The sequence below is a fragment of the Acipenser ruthenus genome, chromosome 27, assembly GCF_902713425.1.
Source record: "Acipenser ruthenus chromosome 27, fAciRut3.2 maternal haplotype, whole genome shotgun sequence".
Taxonomy (NCBI): domain Eukaryota; kingdom Metazoa; phylum Chordata; class Actinopteri; order Acipenseriformes; family Acipenseridae; genus Acipenser; species Acipenser ruthenus.
Genome location: NC_081215.1, coordinates 7,406,737 through 7,429,721, shown reverse-complemented (window position 1 = coordinate 7,429,721; position 22,985 = coordinate 7,406,737). Strand labels below are relative to the sequence as shown.

General features: G+C 41.3%; 1 protein-coding gene across 1 annotated transcript in view; it reads left to right on the top strand.

Moving 5' to 3' along the window:
- The window catches only part of LOC117432294 (basement membrane-specific heparan sulfate proteoglycan core protein), a 196,923-nt gene that overhangs the window by 139,094 nt on the left and 34,844 nt on the right, over window positions 1-22,985 (top strand). Inside the window, exons 49-59 of the mRNA XM_059002103.1 lie at window positions 7,381-7,516; window positions 8,129-8,280; window positions 8,436-8,565; window positions 9,578-9,721; window positions 9,976-10,110; window positions 11,717-11,898; window positions 13,436-13,631; window positions 15,780-15,959; window positions 19,279-19,539; window positions 20,127-20,329; window positions 22,746-22,941. Of these exons, the coding sequence (XP_058858086.1) occupies window positions 7,381-7,516; window positions 8,129-8,280; window positions 8,436-8,565; window positions 9,578-9,721; window positions 9,976-10,110; window positions 11,717-11,898; window positions 13,436-13,631; window positions 15,780-15,959; window positions 19,279-19,539; window positions 20,127-20,329; window positions 22,746-22,941 (1,915 nt within the window). The remainder of the gene's footprint in view (window positions 1-7,380; window positions 7,517-8,128; window positions 8,281-8,435; window positions 8,566-9,577; window positions 9,722-9,975; window positions 10,111-11,716; window positions 11,899-13,435; window positions 13,632-15,779; window positions 15,960-19,278; window positions 19,540-20,126; window positions 20,330-22,745; window positions 22,942-22,985) is intronic.

Here is a 22,985-nt window from a genome sequence, read left to right as displayed (position 1 = left end):
TTGGTGAAACAGAATATAAAAATAGATTGTTAACTCGTGCTTATAAGCTTGGAGAACAGGATCCATTTCAATTGGTTGAATAAACTGATAGACTTCCAGTCAAAAGTGTGTGGTAGAATTTTCTTTTAGTATTACTTCAAAAGTAAGCAGCTTCCAATGTTGTGTTAATCACTGTCTTACATTTCAGTTCATATTTATGGGGTTGGCAATCATTCTGAGTGCTTCTGTTGCTTCAATATTTAATTATCAATTTCCCTAAATCTTTACCTGCTTTTGAGCTTGGTTTCAACTAGTCTGAAGAGTCCTCAGTGTTAGGACTGGCCAGGATTCCTTATTACTGTCAAATCATGTGACTTATCAAATACACTCTGTGTGTGTGTAGGTGTGGCAAGCAGAGTTCAAAAGTCATATTGTTACATGATTTGAACAGGATGACAAAGGCTGTTCAGTCCCGGCATTTAGGATTCCCCAAACAAGCTCAAACCCAGGTAAAGGGAAAGAGAAACAACTGCTGAATTAAAAACACCACAGAGGAGTCAGAGGAATGTAAAGAGAATGTGAAGCTGCTTACTCTTAATGCAGAAAATGAGCTGGAACTGGGCTTTGGTTTAAAGGCCCAGAGTCCTATCTTGAGAGGAATTAAACTATACTGTCAGTCTCCAGCTTTTCTCTTTGTTCTGCTGTTGTTTTATTACTCTCTGTGCTTCACAACAGGACACACAGGGCCCGATTCAATATCCGCTGACATTTTCCACCTGTTAAAACGTTAAAATATTTTCTGAAGTGATCCTCCGTTTTACCCGACGGCAGATCACATTTCCTGCATCATTTTCTGTGGTTATTAGGAACTTTAAATGAATAAGTAATGAGCATTTAAACTGTGTAATCCGCCAAAAAAAAATGCTTCGGTTCAAATGTGTTAGCAATGTTATATAAGCGCAATCGAAACCTGTACCAAAACAGGAAAAAAAACGAAACACAATGCAAACATGTATATTATTATTATTATTATTATTATTATTATTATTTTAAATTATTCTTTGCCTTATTTAAGTATGTACACTGTTAAGAAAATCTGTTAAATTGCAGGACTAACAGTGTAATCTTAACAGATTGTTTGTAGTAAATGTAAATTGTCATTAAACGTATTTAATATACTGGGAAATGTACTGACATTTACCAATAAAAATGTGTGTGTGTGTGCATATACAAATGATCATTGCTGGTCGTTACTCTGGCAGACAGAAGCAATATCGCTTTCCACATTAACAATTACAATAAAGTTACAGTACTGTGATCAAATTAAAGGGTACAAATACATCAGGAAGCAATACGTATAGAAGATTCAGGTCGTTAACTGTGCAATATTTAAAATTAAAAGTGTGACCGTACAGCTGCTGCTTTCACTCATTCCTATCAAAATTACATCTGGTTCAAGTAATGATTAGTTATTTAGATGCACCAAAAACAAAAAACGTAACATTTTACCTTACCCACTAAATAAAAATATATAAAATATGTATATACAGTACTGTGCAAAAGTTTTAGGCCAGTGTGAAAAAATGCTGTAAAGTAAGAATGCTTTCAAAAATAGACATGTTAATAGATTATATTTATCAATTAACTAAATGCAAAGTGAGTGAACAGAAGAAAAATCTACATCAAATCCATATTTGTTGTGACCACCCTTTGCCTTCAAAACAGCATCAACTCTTCTAGGTACACTTGCACAAAGTCAGGGATTTTGTAGGCATATAGTCAGGTGTATGATTAAACAATTATACCAAACAGGTGCTAATGATCATCAATTCAATATGTAGGTTGAAACACAATCATTAACTGAAACAGAAACAGCTCTGTAGGAGGAATAAAACTGGGTGAGGAACAGCCAAACTCGGCTAACAAGGTGAGGTTGCTGAAGACAGTTTACTGTCAAAAGTCATACACCATGGCAAGACTGAGCAACAAGACACAAGGTAGTTATACTGCATCAGCAAGGTCTCTCCCAGGCAGAAATTTCAAGGCAGACAGGGGTTTCCAGATGTGCTGTCCAAGCTCTTTTGAAGAAGCACAAAGAAACGGGCAACGTTGAGGACCGTAGACACAGTGGTCGGCCAAGGAAACTTACTGCAGCAGCTGAAAGACACATCGTGCTTACTTCCCTTCGCAATCGGAAGATGTCCAGCAGTGCCATCAGCTCAGAATTGGCAGAAAACAGTGGGACCCTGGTACACCCATCTACTGTCCGGAGAAGTCTGGTCAGAAGTGGCCTTCATGGAAGACTTGCGGCCAAAAAGCCATACCTCCGACGTGGAAACAAGGCCAAGCGACTCAACTATGCACGAAAACACAGGAACTGGGGTGCAGAAAAATGGCAGCAGGTGCTCTGGACTGATGAGTCAAAATTTGAAATATTTGGCTGTAGCAGAAGGCAGTTTGTTCTCCGAAGGGCTGGAGAGCGGTACACGAATGAGTGTCTGCAGGCAACAGTGAAGCATGGTGGAGGTTCCTTGCAAGTTTGGGGCTGCATTTCTGCAAATGGAGTTGGGGATGTGGTTAGTTCTCCAAGATGTTTGGGCCAACCTACCTGCCGAGTTCCTTCAAAAACTGTGTGCAAGTGTACCTAGAAGAATTGATGCTGTTTTGAAGGCAAAGGGTGGTCACACCAAATATTGATTTGATGTAGATTTTTCTTCTGTTCACTCACTTTGCATTTTGTTAATTGATAAATATAAACTATTAACATTTCTATTTTTGAAAGCATTCTTACTTTACAGCATTTTTTCACACCTGCCTAAAACTTTTGCACAGTACTGTATATATATACATTTCACACAGACTCCAACTCTGTGGGTGATAAGCATCCCAAACATTTATGTATAGGCACTATATGCTGTCCCGGAGATGTGCATCATTGACTTTATATGCTTAAAAATTAATTCCCGCCTTTCTCTCTCTCTCTCATTTTTGTCTGAAATGGTGTATGTATGCCTACTTTCTTTTAATCACAAAGCAGCACCTTAGCGATATTTGTGACAAGCTGCATGGTTTAGCATATGGTGCTGCTGAGAACGGGTTCATTTTATATTCCTCCAAAAAGAAAGCGTTAGAATAACTAATGAACCAAACTAGCGGATAGATTCGCTCTGTGTTTTCTGCAGCTTTAGAAAATACAAAATCGGTGTGAAAACTAGAGGTGCAGAAAAAAACGGTCGAAATAATGATGTGTAACACTATCCTCCAGCCAATCTCCTTTCAAAATAACCCCCATAATACTATTTAACTTAGAGGAGCAAACCATAACAAAAGCTCCATAAAGCGGTCTCCTTTTTCTATACTCTAGAGACACAACACAAGCACCAGCAGACATTCTTCATGTCTGCTGCTGGTTGAACACACTGAGTTCTAGACTGTCCTGTGACTGAGGCCCTCTGGTGTGTCCTGACTGCTGATGTACTTCTTGAACCTTTTGTTTTGTCTTCTGTCGTGTCTTTCCTTTGGATCAGGCAATACCCTCTCTCGGCTTTCATCAGTTTAAAAGCAACAGCCTCGATGTTTTACAGAGACGTATTGAGGAGCTGCAGGTAGCTTCTTGGTCTTTGTCTGTCCGTCTGTCTGTCTCTTGCATTGCTCTCGCTGCTAGCTGTGGTTTGATAGTGAACTAAGTGCATGTTCCAATGTTTGGTTAATTCTCCTTGCGTAGTAAAACCCTGAAAACGACATTGTAAAATGAGTATCTCTCTTCATTGGCAACACCTAAATTAATTTCCACAAATTCATAATGAATTCTGGCTGAATACTACAGGAATAACATCTAAATGTCTTATGTACTTCTGAGTTCTGAAGTAATTCATTTTGAATTCAGCCCTGTTAATTCATGTGTATTTAATTACGTGTATCTATTCAATTTTCCTTTGTAACAAATTATGTTGATCACGTGTATAAGGCATGCATGAATTAACACTTCTCACAATCCCCTGGTGGGCATGTAATGCATGCCTTATACATGTGATCAAATGAATGTTCAGTGCTGAATTCAAAATGAATGACTTCAGGAAGTGCATAAGATATTGAGGTGTTCCTGTGGTATTCAGCCGGAATCCATTATGAATCTGCAGCTATTATTTTAAAGTGTTACCTTTTCATTTCTCAGTTTGGTGTATAGACATCTTGAAGAATCTTGGAAGACTGAAGTGTGTATTTAAGAGCAACTTGGCACAGACATTAGCTGTTAGTGCTGTGTTAACTTTTGTATTTTTGTTTGTTGTAATTTTCTATTTTGTCACATCCTAATTTTTTAAAACCTCTATGGCCTGAATAGAGCTCTCGGAATGATGTCTAGTTTCCAAGTTGATTTGGTACAGCACCCCTAGTGGACATTAGAAATAAATTTGTTCCCCCCGGCATTTCTTACATCCATTATGGGCATCGTGTTGCCTGGGGAAATAGTTGCCTGGCTACACTCCAGGGTACCAAATGTACTTGGATATTAGACATCAGTCTGATACATATATCAAGGTGACAGGGGTGCTTTACACTTATGAAATACAAACTGAATCGGAACAAGAAGACATTAGTTAAGATGACTCTAATATTCTATGGCAGTACGAAGTAGCTCGTTAACAACAAATTAAAGCCATCGGTGTAATTTTGGAAAACACCAGCATTCACCCTCTGAACCTATTCACCTTTATTTTATTTTACTTTCTTTCTTTAGAGGCTTTATTTATATTCTCTTTTTATCTATCATTTATTTATTATTTTGTCACTTAGATTATGTCCTAGCATTCAATTCAGTAGGCTTAGTTAAGGTACCTTCACATCAATACATGTGGTAATGCTTTCTAGATTAGTGAAGTGTCTGCATAGCACCTTCTAGGGAACAAGTGTTGTGAATGGGTACTGTGTACTGACAGCAATTCAAAAAAGCAACGTGATTACTTGGATGGAAGAGGGCGGTGAAACATAATGAAAATGGCATTTGAAACTACTTGCACCCAGGATAGGACACCAGCTACTACTGCATCCCGTATACAGCGTCTGCACCTTTCGGGGAGAGGGATTTAAAATTGGAAGAAGGCAGTGGTTCATTCTCCATTAACTCATTCCGTCATCCTGCTGGCTTCCTGACCGTTGTATTCCAGTAACACAGCCGAGCAGCTTCCTGACGGACGAACGACACATGGAGGGGTGGAAGAGTGCTCTGGTTCACATCTGAACTATTTACACTGTGTCAGCGTTCCCAGGGTGGGCATTCAGACTTGCAATTCAGCCGTACGTTCACTGGGCTCGAGTAACGAGGTCGCAGACTTGTGAATGGGAGCCCCAGCTCATTCATATCTAGTGGTGCGAGGTGGAGAACAGCTGGACAGCTTCACTCCTTCATGGATCACTGAAGGCATGTAAACCAGCTGTTTTGTCTGCTGAACTGACACTAGGGTGGAGGGTACTTAATCCATTTTGATTCTCTTTGTAACTATATAAATATGACCCCCTATGTTGCTTTTAGCTGTTTATCTTATTTATTCAGCTGTCTTTATTTACAGTGTTAAGCACACACTGTTCTGCCAAAAGACAAGCCCCACCTCCTATCGTATAGCACTGGGCTCAGGGTGACCTGTCAATGGACTGGCTCAGGTTCTGAGGTATGGGATGAAGTTTAGTCTGCAGAGCAGCTATTAGTTATTTTATATGTACATTTCTTAATGTAAAAACACACACATTTATTTGAAGTTATGCTTGTGTAGGTAGTGGATTATCACATTGTGCAACTGTGACATTTCTTGCATTCACCTAGCCTAACTGAGAGCTATGTTTAGGCCACAGGGGTGCTTCAAACTTACAAAAGGTTGCCAGGATGTGATGACTGAACTGAAAATGATACAGTCAATCTAAACAAGAATACATTAGTTAAGGTCACAATTATATTCAAATACAAAGTATAAGATCCAACATTAGTTACTCATTTAAAAAGATATCTGAGGGGGAGAAATTTGTTTCTTTTCTTTTTTGTGATTAACAGAATACAAAAATGTTTGTGTCTTTGCTACATAAAAAAGGTTGATATTTTTAGGTGTTGATGGAAGGGGAATCTTAAACTTGAAATTGCCATTTTGCACCTAAAATGAAATGTATTTGTTAGAAAAAGAATGTTTGTTTTTTAAAGTCTGATCTGGAAAATAAAATACTGTTTGATAATCATGAATTATTGGTTTCTTAAACTATTTAGAAAAGGGTAACACTTTATATTAAGGTGCTGCTTATTCATCTTTTATTAATGTATAATAGATATGTAAACTATGTTATAGAGTGTTAATAAAGCATTATAGATGCTTTATTAACAGCATATAACCATGCAATAGCCATCAATAGAATTACGTTTAAACATCCCAAAGTACAATAGGTGGCTAAAAACTGCCCACTTTATAAAAACAATTGTTTATGGCTATTGCATGGTTAAACATCCCAAAGTAGAATAGGTGGCTAAAAACTGTCCCCTTTATAAAACTAATCTTATGGCTATTACATAGTTATAAACCATCTATAATGCTCCATTAACACTTTATAACATAGTTATTAAGCGTGTATTATATATTTATACAACATTTATAAACATTAACAAGCAGCACCTTAATATAAAGTGTTACCTAGAAAAGTAATCATGCTTACAAAATATATCTGTAAAATTAGTTTTTTTTTCTTTTTAAATAACTTATAATAGCTTTATTAATTGGTTCTAATATCTAAACACATCCCTACATGTAGTAGTAGTAGTAGTAGTAATAATAATAATAATAATAATAATAATAATAATAATAATAATAATAATGCCTTGCTGTTGTTGATGTGTAATTGGTCATAACGTGTTTGTGTTTGCATATGGACTTGTGAAGGAATGTGTGGTCTGCGTTATTCAATTCATTTTTTGACAGGGCATGCTACAGGTTGCAATGCAAGTCAGGGGGTGAAAAAGAACATTTGTTTGGTAGAACTCATTTTCAATGATGTGCTTTTCACCTGAACCAACTGATTATAAAAATTGATATACATTTTAAATTGTGGAAACTTGTACAGCAAGCACCTGCTGTTTCCATCAAAGTCTCTTTAAATAAGATACATTTATTGCCCAACTTATTTCACTGTATTTTTTGTTAGTAAGTGGGATTGGATTGAATCCACCACTGTGTAGACCCCAATGTCTGAAACCATCTTTACCACTGTGCAAAAGAGCCAGGCTCCTCTGCAGATGTGGGTATAGAGCTTTTAAGCTCACCTCACCATCAAGGCTCAGTATCCACAACGGCAATGCACCCCACATCACTGCCCATTGCACTTGCACAGCCGCAGTTCATACAGTAACTTCTCGTTCAATACATGCAGGCTCGCACGGAAAGGACCGACATAGGAACCCTGGTGATCCCCTCCGCTAAAGCCTCCGATGCTGGGGTATATCTGTGTGTCGGCACCAACAGCATTGGGTCTTCTGAAGGGCGAATTGAAGTCTCTGTCCATAGTGGTAAGTCGTCACTCCCCTTATATAGTAGAAGGCTTCATTTCAAATAAAAAGATGTGCTTTTTAATTCCTGTTGACATTTGTCATAGTTTATTTTGAGGCTATTGATATACAGTCAAAACTTTTTAATATCACTTCTGATGGATTGTGCAAAATGGTTACAATAAACGTCCACCAAAAACCTGGCAAATGAGCATTTAGAACAGTCCTGATGGAACAAATATGTCAGTTTTGCTGTTTAGCAAACTATTACTAGATCACCGGTTTTGCATTGATTACAATAGAATGTATTCTCTTTTATACAGCCCACTATGTAGAGCACATTGTAATAATGAAAAACACAAGAAAGCTGTAAACATAGGCATACATGCTACCATACTTTTTGTGCTATTATACTTTTTGGCAACATTATAAAACCTTATAATCAAATGCTTTTGTAATGTTAAGCAGGGCAGAAATCAGCTGTATGACTAACTTGAGTAACCGGAGTGTGATAATCATAACTAAACTGTCCAGAGCATATCGCCATTGCCTCCCGTTTATATTCTGGTGGTGACAAGAATAGGAGTGATTTTAAGCAAGTTTCAGTGTATAAATGTGTGTTTCCTCCTCTAGTTGCTATTGCTCCATTCTCAGTCACAATCCAGCCATCCCCAGCTTCAGTGCAAGAGGGCAAGTCGCTAGACTTGAATTGCATTGTCAGAGGAGCTCCAGCACCCAGCATCACCTGGCACAGGTCAGGAGGACCCCTCGCCTCCAATCACCAGGTACACGCTTTTAAAAGGGGAAAGCAATGTTCCATTCATACAGGGTTTCATTCATGACTGATACAACCACTAGCAGATGTGAAGTCTGCAATGCTGACAGTTTTATTTCCACTGCATTGTTTACCTTGCTCTATGCCTGGTAATGCTTTGCTCAGGTGATAGGCCCGCAGTTACGGATCCTCCAGGCTACGTCTTCAGATTCCGGGGAGTACATCTGCCGGGCCAGCAGCATTGCCGGAGTCCAGCAAGCCACTGTCTCTGTGTCCATCACAGACACCTCGTCCCGTGAGTCACTCTTCTCTACTTAGTATTCTGCTCAAGCTGTGTTTCTCAACCCCAGATTTCAAGTCTTATCAAGCGTTACTCATTAGTCACTCACCCGTTGGAACCGATTAGCAGCAACAATTGTAGATCTAGCACTCCGAAGGCCAATGACAAAGCATTCAATGTGTTTAATCTGCGGCAGGTTCAATACAAACAGATTAAATACATTAAAATCAGCTTTTGTCAGTTTATTTAGATTTAATGACTTGTAATATGTTTGGTGGCTACCTCTGATTAAGTTGAGAGGGTATTTTCTCTTGTACTCTTTGTATGACTGACACAGCAAAGAAATACACTCTCCACTTCATTAGTGGTAGCCACCAAACACCACCTATAAACGTACATGAATGTGAAACTCTCTGGAGAGGCACATGTGTGTCTGCATGTGTTGCACTTAAATTTGACATGAACATACGGTTGATGTAGGTCATGGTATGGAGAAGATTCATAAGAATTCCCTATACGATGTAGTTTAATAGACAGATTAGTTTAGGACACTTTTGCAATAACAGCCACCGCAGCTTTAAAATATATATTCATTTACTAAGTAATTTGTTATAAACTTGCTGTTAGCCTAGAGGAGGACAGCTTCACAATTCTTCTCAGACTGGAACTTCATAGTAAGGACAGGCCTCACAAGCAGCTCTCTGAACCCAAATCACAGCTTTATTAGCAGGCACAATAAAAGCCTAGTTAGGTATAAAGTTCAGTATAGCTCCAGAGTCCAGAATGTAGACAGACTGAATGGAACAGATGGTGTGTATATTAGCTTATTCTCAGTAACCGTAGTCACACATAACTCCCTCTGCTGGTAGTTTCTTGTATACAGTGGGAATGTAATAAACTTCATAGTGGGCATGACTATGGCCTGTTCCTCAGGACAGAATGGGGGAGACCAAACATTGTTGTTGGTTGCCATTTATAACTTACCACTTTTATAATGTGAAATTCTCATGCCTTGCTTCCCATACAGGTCAGCAGTCCCCCATCATCTCCATTGAACCTCACAGTGCTTCAGTCATTCAAGGACAGTCTGCCAGTTTCAGGTGCCGGGTCTACAGCGGGGCTCAGCCAATCAGAATCGAGTGGAAGATGGCAAACAACCAACCACTGCTGGGTAAAACTTGGAACAGTCTATTGTATTGAATAGGGGGGTGAGTGGAGGTGTGCTCACTTGCTGTAATATTAGATGTAGCTTATACAGTATTTTGCCTTTCTGTTTGATTTTTTTTTGTGAATTCCAGAAACGGGGGTTGAACGTAACCGTTATGTTGCTAAGTGCATCAGCAGCTGCTTAAAATCGGTTTTAGTCATGCAAGTGTGGGCTGTATTCAGATTTTAAACTAACCCTGCTTCCTCTCCTTACTCCAGACAATGTGAAGATGACTCAAGATGGCTCCGTGATCACAATCAGCAACACTCACCATGGCAACCAGGGTGCTTACCGCTGTGTGGCCAGCAACCCCTTTGGAATAACACACAGCATCGTCTCCTTGCTGGTGCAAGGTATACAGTAACACCCTGCTATTAATGAGCGTTCAGATGAACACAAGTTTACAAAAAACAGCAGTACACGTAAATAAATTGTACTCTAAAGTTTTATTTAAAAATTAGCATTGTTCTCATAACCTCAACTTAACTAAAAGGTCTTCATGAATTTATATAACAAACATGCACATACATCACTAGAGTGTACATACTGTAATAGTTACATCCCTGCTGTTTTTATGTATTTACAATAATGTAGTTATTCATATACTGTGTTCTTTTTACTTTTTTATATAGTCTGTGTTAAGGTGCTTTGACCTGAGCTCATGACCTGTTTCTCAGGCTTAGAGTAAGTAGCGGGGTTCCGAAAAATATAGGGTTCTACATCCCCACGTGCTGCTATAACTGTGTAATTAACGCACCTGTGGTTTTTATTTTCTTCATTGTTAACATCCTGATAAGTTTTTACACTTATTTTAAATATTGTTTCAAAGCTCGTTTGAGATCTGTCCTCTAAATCAGCGGTTTAAAAAAACCCCAAAAGAAACAAGAAGTGCTCTGTCTTTTCTGCTCCGTACCCCATCATGGATCGTTATTGCTGTGTTACCTGTTTGAAAGTGTGGGCAATAATCCTTACACTATCAGGTGCACTGGAACGGACATTTTGAAAACAGCTTTGAAATACTTAGTTATAAGTGTAAAAATGTGTCAAGATGTTAACAATGAAAACAAAAATGGCAGCTTCAAAACATAAACAGCTGTAGCAACACTTTGGGACGTTAACGCTATATTTTTCGGAACCTCGCTTCTTACTCTTTAATAAATACAGTGTCTGTATAGTGGTAAGAGACAGCACTGTCTAGTGAATAGTTAAGTTCCTTTTTATTCTATTATTTTTATCAGACATTACAAATATGTAGATCCAAAACAAAAGCAAAAAGCTTTCTTTTCCAGTGAACATGCAGAGAAGTTGACGGTCTGTGACGTGGCGGTTGACATGAGTCCGTGACAACGCTCAGGGAGCGTGAGTTTGCCTTCGCAACGCCTGTAACTAGGCGACGGCGATGTTCTTTGATACTGGTCAAATTCAAACATAGTTTTCGGGGAAAAAATGTATATTTATTATCAAAAAGGTTCCAAGAAGTGCTGGAACCCTGTTCCAGCTACCAAAAAAAGTGCTGGAACGCCATTCCGGCAGGACTTGAGCACAGCTACTCTACTGAGTCCTAATTTGTCCCGGTTGACCGCAATGTAAAGTCACCTGCAATGTTAAGGCCACTGTCAACAGTCCCAACATACAAGCCACTGTTAAATAACCTAATAAGACCAACTTTTTGTAAACTACCAGCCGCTGTCATGCTGTACCTTCTGAAACTACAGGTGCAATATTATGGAACTCTTTTGTCACCCCTCTTAATAGTGAGGTTGCACTGTAGTTAACACCTGTAACATATTACGTGAAAGAGTGTAATAATAAAAGCCTAGTTTGGAATGTACTTTCATTCACAGATATCCCACACCTTCACGATAATATGCCATGCTAAACTTGAAAGTAATTTGCATGCGACTGGTTTGCCCTGACAATGCCATTCAGAGAACATCCATCTCCTCCCGCTGTCTGCAGCCCCCCCCACTGTGTCGGTGACCCCCCAGGGCCCTGTCCGGGTGAAAGTGGGCGAGCCCATCAACCTGGAGTGCCTTGGCATGGGCGAGCCTCGCCCGGCAGTGAGCTGGCGCAGAGTGGACAGCGCACAGAGAGTGGTTCTGCAGAGCCCTGTGCCAATGGACAGCAATGCAGTGATGCAGGTCAGTCATCTTTTTGTTTAATGAGTAAAAAACATCAAACTACATTTATATGTTTTTACTTTTAAGATGTTTGCAAACATTCTAAGTGATTTCATCCATACATGTAACTGTAAAACACTATTGTAAAAGACACGTTTGCCATTGAAGTTTGCCATTTTAATATTATTAAATTCATCTGGTAGATTATTTTTCTTTGGGGATAAAGACCCCTCCTTGTCTGCACCATGCCCTTGGGTGACCCGTTTTACCCATGCTACCTTCATCAACCTCCTCAAGAACCTAGAACCCCAGGTGCACTCCTGTAATCTCGGTATGGTACTCCATTGAGCCCAGGTGTTGATGAAGCCCTTGCTGTCTTCACGGCTTGCTCCACCTCCTTCCACAAGAGTCCTCCATTTGATATCCTGGTGGATTAATAGGTGGAATACCAGTTTGTGCCTCTTCAATATATCTAACTCAGGCTTAGTTACTGTAAGTTTCCCACTCTTCACTGGTGAATAAGTTCTTCACAAACTTGAACAGATCTTTATAAAAGCTGGTTCTTGCATGGTCTTTCTTTTTACAGCACTTTCATTGCTGCTGTGCTTTGCAAACATATTTTTTAGATCATTTTGCAGAAGTACTGAGGGCCTCCTTTTGACTGACTTCAGTTTTTCCAAGGCATTTAATCCCCAGCTTCCATCTAGACTGTAATATTTGTAATATTTGCTACTTTCTATCTTCTACTCCAAACCTCTCACACCCATACGCATAGATAGTATCTCCGAATTTATCCAGCGTCCTTTCTACTGTTCAACTTAACTTCAACAAAAAGCAGAGATCTGTGTCGAGCAGGTGCCAAGCCATTTTATCAGAGGCTCTTGGCCACTTAACCCTTAGTTTGCCTCCATAAAGGTTCCTTTCTCTCCTAGGCTGGTTCATCAGACTAGGCCACCCATGATCATTGGTTTTATCACTAGCTGTGCTCCTATTGGAACTACTCTTGTCTATAACAGGGGTGCTAATATCCTGTGAACTGTGGTGTGCATCCTGGATTTCATTCATCTGACTAGACCAGCGTCTTAAGTACTGTTCAATGCGAGGCCCCTGTCCCTTCTCTCTCAAGCATCTCTTTCTCCTTTGATGATTCTTCAGACCCCTGACCGTTGTCCCCTTGGTCCAGCCACAGGTACAAACCTGGAGTGCCACATCTTGTCCCAGAGCTCTCGTTGCAGATCTTTCGCTGCTCAATTGGGTTGTCTGTTGTAAAGTAGTATTTGTTCTCGTGCCCATTTCCATTTAAGTCATTAACCGTGTTACCCAAACTTGAGTTACCTTTCGCTCTCACTGACTCGAGGTGTATTTTCCAATAGCGTAGAATGATTGCAAACCATTATAAAAAGATAATGTGAAAGAAATAAAAATAGTAACTGTCATGTAAAGCAATCTACTGTTAAATGGAAGGAAATAATAATTTTCCTAAAGAAACTTGGTTATAAAGTTAGACAAGTCTTTTGTTACTGGAATGGGTCCCAAAGTGTTTGCTTTGTATTTGCAGGTTCTAGCAGCCCGTCCAGAAGATGCAGGTACCTACACCTGTGTGGCAAGGAACCCAGTGGGCTCTGCTCAGAAGCAGGTGGAGGTGGTTGTGGAGGGTGGGTCTGTGGTCCCCACCATCCCCAAGGTGTCTGTCGCAGAGCCCATGGTAATCGCAGTGGAGCGAGGGACCGCCACACTGCGCTGCACAGCCACTGGTAAATCAAATCACTGTTTCTGAGATTCCCCCGGAACTTCAAAAACACTTCATCATACACAATGACTCTTTAATCAGGCATTATAGGCAATATCCTTTATTATGCGAATTAGAATGTTCTCTGGTAAATCAGACAGCATCACAACAAAACGATGATCACTGTACATGCATTTACCTTGCAAACTGGGCCAGTGTTTGGAAAGTATGGAGCACACCTGCTTTTGTATTCCCCGACATGGATGTTTGCCTTAGAATTCATGTGCAACAGTGTTCGTTCAAATAGTCAGATAGTTCTCCACACTAAAGAAAATAATACTCTTTACCTCTATTTTCACATTGATCAGCTACAGCAACTGACAAAGTGAAATGGGCGGAGATTTCTCACACATGCCAAAATGAAACTGTCCAATTTGGTTTAATAATGATTGGCACCAAAGCTGCAAAATAACTTCTGATGATTTTACTACTGTGAACTAAGGGAAATAGGTCATCCATTGGCTCATTTCAATAATATTTTAATGATTGTTTAGTTGCTGTGATGAGAATACTTTCTCAGAACTCTAGCCCTTATGCGGCCAGTGTAGCCGGGGTTCCCTTCAACACAGCACTTGGCGGCTGTGTGTTGGATCGCGCATTGTCCGACATTGCAATTATTCCTATCAGGTCCATTATCAGACCCTGTCCGACATCATCAAAAAAACGCAAAAAATGGGTTTCTAGTTGTTTTTTCTCCGGAAAAAGCCGAGAAAAACATTCAATGGCCGAGTGGGAGCGACAGGAGCCGAGACGAGCCGAAAAAAACATAAAAACACAAAAAGGGCGTGTGGAAGGGTGGTGGGTAATTCACTGACACAGGAGACAGAAATGAGGCTGAAAACACCGCACAGGTGCCCAGTTTTATTAGAAACTTCTTTTGGGTTCAGCCCGCAGAGGGCGCTGTTGTCGGTGGCCTGCCGTACCAACTATGGTAGCGACAGAGCCACCACTATACCGGAGCGGTACAGGGTACAGAAGTGAGAACAAAAAGAACACTAATCAAAAGGCAAAAGAAACAGAGAAAACAAAACACAGTAAACAAAACTACAAAATAAAAAGTGCTGCACTCGGCAGCTTCTCCCCAACCGTCGCTATCCGTACGGCCCGGGTCTCCGTCCTACTCTAGCGGCTCCCTCAGCCTGCTATCCACTTTGTCGGGGGCTGCCCAAGAGTTTTCTTTTCCCCCGCTACTGCTAAATCTTTCTTTCTTTTGGTTTTGTTTGTCTCGCCGGGATTTTTCGTCCGGGCTGATTTTTCTCCAGCGCTTCCGCACGCCGGCTTACGTCTCCGTGGGCAGACCTGAGGGAACAGCAGAATGAAACTTATAGGGTCAGCAATCCCCCCAAGACCCGCCTCCCAGCCACTCAGAGAGAAGGAAAGTCCGCACACCCACTCTTTCCCCTCTCCGTGTCACTGCCATGACTGACAGGCAGATATTGACGAGCTGCTGCCCTCTCCCTGCAGCACTATGAACACGCCAGAAGAGTCAGCACAGATCTCCCCTGTTACAGGGCGTATCTCATGAATAGTCATACTTGCCCCTGACATCCCATATGGGCAGTCATAAGGAAACAAGCTGGCTGATACTGCATCAACGCACAGAGAACACCACGGACATGCAGAGCCTTTTTGAGATGTTATAGTAATAAAATAATGACTTGGATTGCATTATTGAGGAGTTTGGTGATAAAACGAGTGATCAGGAGATGATTGATCGGTATGTATGACTATTATTATTATTATTATTATTATTATTATTATTATTATTTATTTCTTGGCATATGTGAAAGCGATAGCGAACGAAAGGGTGGGGCGGGGCTGGAGATGCCTAGTGAGTGCTTTGTTGATATGCAGGGCCTTTTAAACCCGTTTGACTGTGGAAAAAAAAATACTTTTAAACAGCGCGTCTAAAATTATATGCGCGTGTGAAAATAAATTGGACCTGACGTGCCTGACACGCACTTAATAAATGGACTGCAAAGGGCTAGTGGACTGAGTAAGAGTGGATAAAATGCATGCACCTTGAATGAAAAGCAGATAAAACGATCTGTTTTATTGTAGATAATTAGTGCTGACATCGTAACGTAGCACGTATTTCCTTCCTTTGTTTTAGGTTACCCAATCCCGACTATCACATGGTCCAAACTGCGAGCCCCGTTGCCTTGGCAGCACAAAGTGGTCAACAACAGCCTTGTCATCCCGAATCTGGGCCGGCAGGACTCGGGACAGTACATCTGCAATGCCACTAACGCTGCTGGTACCTCCGAAATAACCATCATGCTGGACGTGGAGAGTAAGTGCTAGATTGGTAATATCCACCGTACAAAAAGACAGGACAATGGATATTCAATGTAATTCATGTGCTCCCAATAATCACTTTTCAGTTCTGCTGTTGAGCTCATTTCATTTGTAACTAAGCTTCAACTCCTGTACCTTCTTGGTGGAGTCCTTTCTGTTCATCCTTATTTGAACTGCAGGTATGAGCGATTTAATCTGTTGGTGTCGTGGCTTGAGATTATTCCATGAACCATCCACAATTGGAGGAACACCACTTCAGAGTTTGGTTTACTTGAGCCTTGAACCTACAGCAAAATGCAATGTTTATTGTCAGCTATGAGCAAATTGTGCATCAATGAATGATGACACTGCATACAAAATTGAAGAGATAGCTGCTAACTTCTATTATACTGTACCACCGCCATTCATTCTTTCAGAGTGAGCGTTTAGCTCACTGTATTCAATGACATGTCATTTATCCAAGGTGACTTGCAGGTGTTACAGGGCACTTCAGGGTTGCAAGCTTAATATTTAAATACTGTAATTAAACATACCATATACCAAACTCTTGAAAATCATCAAATAATACAATTCAGTACAACTTTGACACATTGCAGAACTTTAGGAATCATTAAATCAAAAATTCAGTAAAATGTTTATATACGTTGATACTTGCTGTTAAAGCATTGTAATAACATGTAATTGAAATGAATAAAAAAAAAGTTCTTAGCTGCACAATAACATAGGCAGAATCTCCAGCCCTTACTGACAAAGTACACGTGCACGCCACTTACAATACAGGTGCACGCCACTCATAACGAACTCCAAGGGACAATGGAAATCAGTACTTTATAAACGAAGTATGCAGTAAACACAATTCTGTATATAACTGTGAGCAGAAGTACCTTAAATATAAACAACACAAGAAAGCTTAACTGCCAAAGAACGGGAGTTTATTATTTGTACAACTGTGGGCCGTACAGTGTAATAAGTAGTACCATTTTACAAATTTATATTTTCACTAAATGTAATTAAAATGGTATACGTTATACGTTAAAACTGTACAACGGCTGTGCCAACAAAGACATAGAAGAATAGAAGTAAACAGCAACTGTTTTTCCTGCCTGAAGGAGCAGGCATGGGAGGATGGAGAGTGGAGGGAAGGCATGACCAGTCAGCCAGTAGAGGAGGAGCGGAGAGGGCGAGAGGGGGTGTAGGGAGACACGAGGGATTGGAGGTGGGAAGGGAGCGGTAAGTGAAGGGAGCGGTAGGCAAGAACAAGGGTCGGGTAGGTAGCCAGTGGAGGGTGCTAAGCAGAGGGGTAGAATGAGAGTAGCAAGGTTGGGAGAATGCAAGACAAGCAGCAGAATTGTGAATGAGCAGCACAAAGTGGTCAACAACAGCCTTGTCATCCCGAATCTGGGCCGGCAGGACTCGGGACAGTACATCTGCAATGCCACTAACGCTGCTGGTACCTCCGAAATAACCATCATGCTGGACGTGGAGAGTAAGTGCTAGATTGGTAATATCCACCGTACAAAAAGACAGGACAATGGATATTCAATGTAATTCATGTGCTCCCAATAATCACTTTTCAGTTCTGCTGTTGAGCTCATTTCATTTGTAACTAAGCTTCAACTCCTGTACCTTCTTGGTGGAGTCCTTTCTGTTCATCCTTATTTGAACTGCAGGTATGAGCGATTTAATCTGTTGGTGTCGTGGCTTGAGATTATTCCATGAACCATCCACAATTGGAGGAACACCACTTCAGAGTTTGGTTTACTTGAGCCTTGAACCTACAGCAAAATGCAATGTTTATTGTCAGCTATGAGCAAATTGTGCATCAATGAATGATGACACTGCATACAAAATTGAAGAGATAGCTGCTAACTTCTATTATACTGTACCACCGCCATTCATTCTTTCAGAGTGAGCGTTTAGCTCACTGTATTCAATGACATGTCATTTATCCAAGGTGACTTGCAGGTGTTACAGGGCACTTCAGGGTTGCAAGCTTAATATTTAAATACTGTAATTAAACATACCATATACCAAACTCTTGAAAATCATCAAATAATACAATTCAGTACAACTTTGACACATTGCAGAACTTTAGGAATCATTAAATCAAAAATTCAGTAAAATGTTTATATACGTTGATACTTGCTGTTAAAGCATTGTAATAACATGTAATTGAAATGAATAAAAAAAAAGTTCTTAGCTGCACAATAACATAGGCAGAATCTCCAGCCCTTACTGACAAAGTACACGTGCACGCCACTTACAATACAGGTGCACGCCACTCATAACGAACTCCAAGGGACAATGGAAATCAGTACTTTATAAACGAAGTATGCAGTAAACACAATTCTGTATATAACTGTGAGCAGAAGTACCTTAAATATAAACAACACAAGAAAGCTTAACTGCCAAAGAACGGGAGTTTATTATTTGTACAACTGTGGGCCGTACAGTGTAATAAGTAGTACCATTTTACAAATTTATATTTTCACTAAATGTAATTAAAATGGTATACGTTATACGTTAAAACTGTACAACGGCTGTGCCAACAAAGACATAGAAGAATAGAAGTAAACAGCAACTGTTTTTCCTGCCTGAAGGAGCAGGCATGGGAGGATGGAGAGTGGAGGGAAGGCATGACCAGTCAGCCAGTAGAGGAGGAGCGGAGAGGGCGAGAGGGGGTGTAGGGAGACACGAGGGATTGGAGGTGGGAAGGGAGCGGTAAGTGAAGGGAGCGGTAGGCAAGAACAAGGGTCGGGTAGGTAGCCAGTGGAGGGTGCTAAGCAGAGGGGTAGAATGAGAGTAGCAAGGTTGGGAGAATGCAAGACAAGCAGCAGAATTGTGAATGAGCTGAAGTGGGCGGATAGCTGAAGCAAGGAGAGAGTTACAGTAGTCCAATCTGGAGAGTACAAGAGCTTGGACCAGGAGTTGAGTGGAATAAGTAATGAGAAAAAAGGACAGATGTTGCTAAGAAAGAAGCAGCAAGTGCATGACAGGGAAGAGATGTGTTGAGAGGAGGAGGAGAGGGAGGGGTGGAGAGTAAAACCTAGGTTTTTAGCAGAAGGAGATGGAGAAAGAGATATTCAAGGGATACTGGGATTCAGAGGAGGGAGAGGAAGCAGAATGAAAGCAGATATCCGAGATCAGAGAGGTTGAGTTTGAGGTGGTGAGAATGCTTCCAAGTTGAGATAGCCGAGAGGCATTCTGAGATGCGGGAGGAGATGTGGGAGTCAAAAGAGGGGAAGGGGAGGAAACATATTTAGATTTTTTTTTTTTATTGACTGTATTGTTAATGCTGGTGTGCTCTCCCACAGGCCCCCCTTACGCCACATTTCTCCCCAACGATCTCACTGTGAGGGTGGGCGAGGTGATCAGGCTGCAGTGCCTGGCCCACGGGACCCACCCTCTCCAGTACCAGTGGTCCAAGGTGAACGGCACCCTCCCCACCAGGGCAGAGGTACAGGAAGGAACCCTCCAGATCAACCTGGCCACTGCAGCAGACTCGGGAACCTATAAGTGTGTGGTCAAAAACAATGTGGGCACCAGCGATACCCTGGCCAAAGTGAATGTTAGACGTAAGCAAGATTAATTTTCTATCCATAGAAATATATTTTATACATTTCTGTTGTACCAATATGTTGGTTGAGCATTTGAATATATGGTTTCACTGTGGGTATGATTAAGTTATATTTTAATATATGCTATATTTATATTTATTGTCAAAAAGGTTACAAAAAGTGCTGGAGTGTTCCGGCTACCATAAAGAATGCCGGAAGTCTGGCAGGACTTGAGCGCAGCTACTGAGTCCTAATTTGTCCCAATTGACCACAGTGTAACGTCACCTGTAATGTTAAGGCCACTGTCAACAGTCCCAACATACAAGCCACTGTTAAATAACCTAATACAACCAACATTCTGCAAACTACCAGCCACTGTCATGTTGAATCCTCTGAAACTACGGGTGAAACATTATGGAACTCTTTTGTCGCCCACACCTTCACGATAATATGTGAATATGTGACATTTACATCTGAATAGAATTATTTTTCAAGAACATTTATCTTTAAACCTTGCCATGCTAAACTTGAAAGTAATTTGCATGCGACTGGTTTGTCCTGACAATGCCATTCAGACGGCACCCATCTCCTCCCGCTGTCTGCAGCCCCCCCTACTGTGTTGGTAGCCCCCCCCACTGTGTCGGTGACCCCCCAGGGCCCTGTCCGGGTGAAAGTGGGCGAGCCCATCAACCTGGAGTGCCTTGGCATGGGCGAGCCTCGCCCGGCAGTGAGCTGGCGCAGAGTGGACAGCGCACAGAGAGTGGTTCTGCAGAGCCCTGTGCCAATGGACAGCAATGCAGTGATGCAGGTCAGTCATCTTTTGTTTAATGAGTAAAAAGCATCAAAATACATTTATGTATTTTATACTTTAAGATGTTTGCAAGCATTCTACACATGTAACAATCTTAAAGAGAAAGTAACGGGGTTCCGAAACATATAGCGTTATACATCTAAATCGCTTCAGGAAGAGCGGTTAAAAAATTATTGCTGTGTTACCTATTTGACAATGTGGGCAATAATCCTTACACTATCAGTGCACTAGACCGGACATTTTGAAAAGTGCTTTGAAACAGACTTTAAACACGTTGGGACATTAACGCTATATTTTTTGGAATCTCGCCACTTACTCTTTAATAAATACAGTGTCTGTATAGTAGTAAGAGACAGCACTATCTAGTGAATAGTTAAGTTCCTTTTTATTCTGCTGCATTAAGACATAAGCAGTTCACTAAATGGAAATGGCTCTCACAAGCAAGACTTCCATTACATGAGAATAGCTGTTGTTTACTTCATGCTAATATTGGACTTGGCTTTCACCAGGATAAAATGAGACCGTAGTGGTGGGGACCAACTATGAGCCTTCAGATCTTTTCTACCGCCAGGTAACATGGATTTCCTTTTGGTCCAGTGTTGATGGCTGAAGTGTGTGCCTCATCCATGGAAACCTCCCATGGCACTGTTAGCTCCACCAGGAGAACAGGGCGTGCCGAGACTGACCACAGGACAATGTCGGGTTGAAGGGTAGCAAACTCGGGTGGGAAAATAAGGCCCTGCCAACATCTACCTGCATCCTCCAATCTAGCAGCCTCCAGTTCAGGGGAATCCTAGATCTAATAACCATTCCTGTTGGTGGCTCTCTTGGACAGAGGAATGTTGTTCTGTGTGCAGCTGTTGGCGATATTGGTGGCGATCTTATTACGCCACCTTACAACCTGTAAGAATGTGCTTCAGGGTAGCTGATGATGAACACAAAGGACTTGCAGGGTTCTCTCCTACCCACACATTCAGGTTCAGCGGTGATGGAAGAACATCATTTGTGGACCTGATCAGGAAGCTGATCCTCCTCTGTTCCATTGTCCACAGGTCTCGCCAGCCAATCTTCCACTGTTCCACGTTCTCCCATCACTACTTTTCTCCCTGCTTAGCTTGGGACACTGCCTTGTCACACCTCACCTTCTCCTCCAGCTTTTGCACTTAAGTAACTACCAACTTCCTCCTTTTCAGCTGGAGCTGCTTTGTACCTTGGGGAAGACAAACTGAGACCTCCTCTTGTACTTGCCCCATGATGTCATATGAAGGGCAGCCTTTGCATCTTCCACAGCGTCCTTTGCTGCCCACTTTCTCCCAGTTCTCACTACGAGTGCTACCTCCCTTATACCCTCGTCCTGCAATGCCATCAGTGGCATTTCCAACCGAACCTTAGTGCACTTGAATTCCTCACTGAGAGCTGAGACTGACAGCCGCAGTTTCCCTTTACTCTATAGAGTGCTTTGCAAGCTTATTTTTTAGATCATTTTGCAAAAGTACTGAGGACCTCCTTTTGATTTACTTCAGTTCTTACCAGGCATTTAATCCCCAGCTTCTGTCTAGACTTCCTTGGAATTGTAATATTTGCTACTTTCTATCTTCTACTCCAAACCTCTCACACCCATACGCATAGATAGTATGCCCGAATTTATCCAGCGTCCTTTCTACTGTTCAACTTAACTTCAACAAAAAGCAGAGATCTGTGTCAAGCAGGTGCCAAGCCATTTTATCAGAGGCTCTTGGCCACTTAACCCTTAGTTTGCCTCCATAAAGGTTCCTTTCTCTCCTAGGCTGGTTCATCAGACTAGGCCACCCATGATCATTGGTTTTATCACTAGCTGTGCTCCTATTGGAACTTCTCTCATCTATAACAGGGGTGCTAATATCCTGTGAACTGTGGTGTGCATCCTGGATTTCATTCGTCTGACTAGACCAGCGTCTTAAGTACTGTTCAATGCGAGGCCCCTGTCCCTTCTCTCTCAAGCATCTCTTTCTCCCTTGATGATTCTTCAGACCCCTGACCGTTGTCCCCTTGGTCCAGCCACAGGTACAAACCTGGAGTGCCACATCTTGTCCCAAAGCTCTCGCTGCAGATCTTTAGCTACTCAATTGGGTTGTCTGTTGTAAAGTAGTATTTGTTCTCGTGTCCATTTCCATTTAAGTCATTAACCGTGTTACCCAAACTTGAGTCACCTTTCTCTCTCGTTGACTCGAGGGGCATTTTCCAATAGGATAGAATGATTGCAAACCATTATAAAAAGATAATGTGAAAGAAATAAAAATAGTAACTGTCATGTAAATCAATCTGCTGTTTAATAGAAGGAAATAGTCATTTCTACTAAAGAAATTTGGTTATAAAGTTAGACAAGTCTTTTGTTACTGGAATGGGTCCCAAAGTGTTTGCTTTGTATTTGCAGGTTCTAGCAGCCCGTCCAGAAGATGCAGGTACCTACACCTGTGTGGCAAGGAACCCAGTGGGCTCTGCTCAGAAGCAGGTGGAGGTGGTTGTGGAGGGTGGGTCTGTGGTCCCCACCATCCCCAAGGTGTCTGTCGCAGAGCCCATGGTAATCGCAGTGGAGCGAGGGACCGCCACACTGCGCTGCACAGCCACTGGTAAATCAAATCACTGTTTCTGAGATTCCCCCGGAACTTCAAAA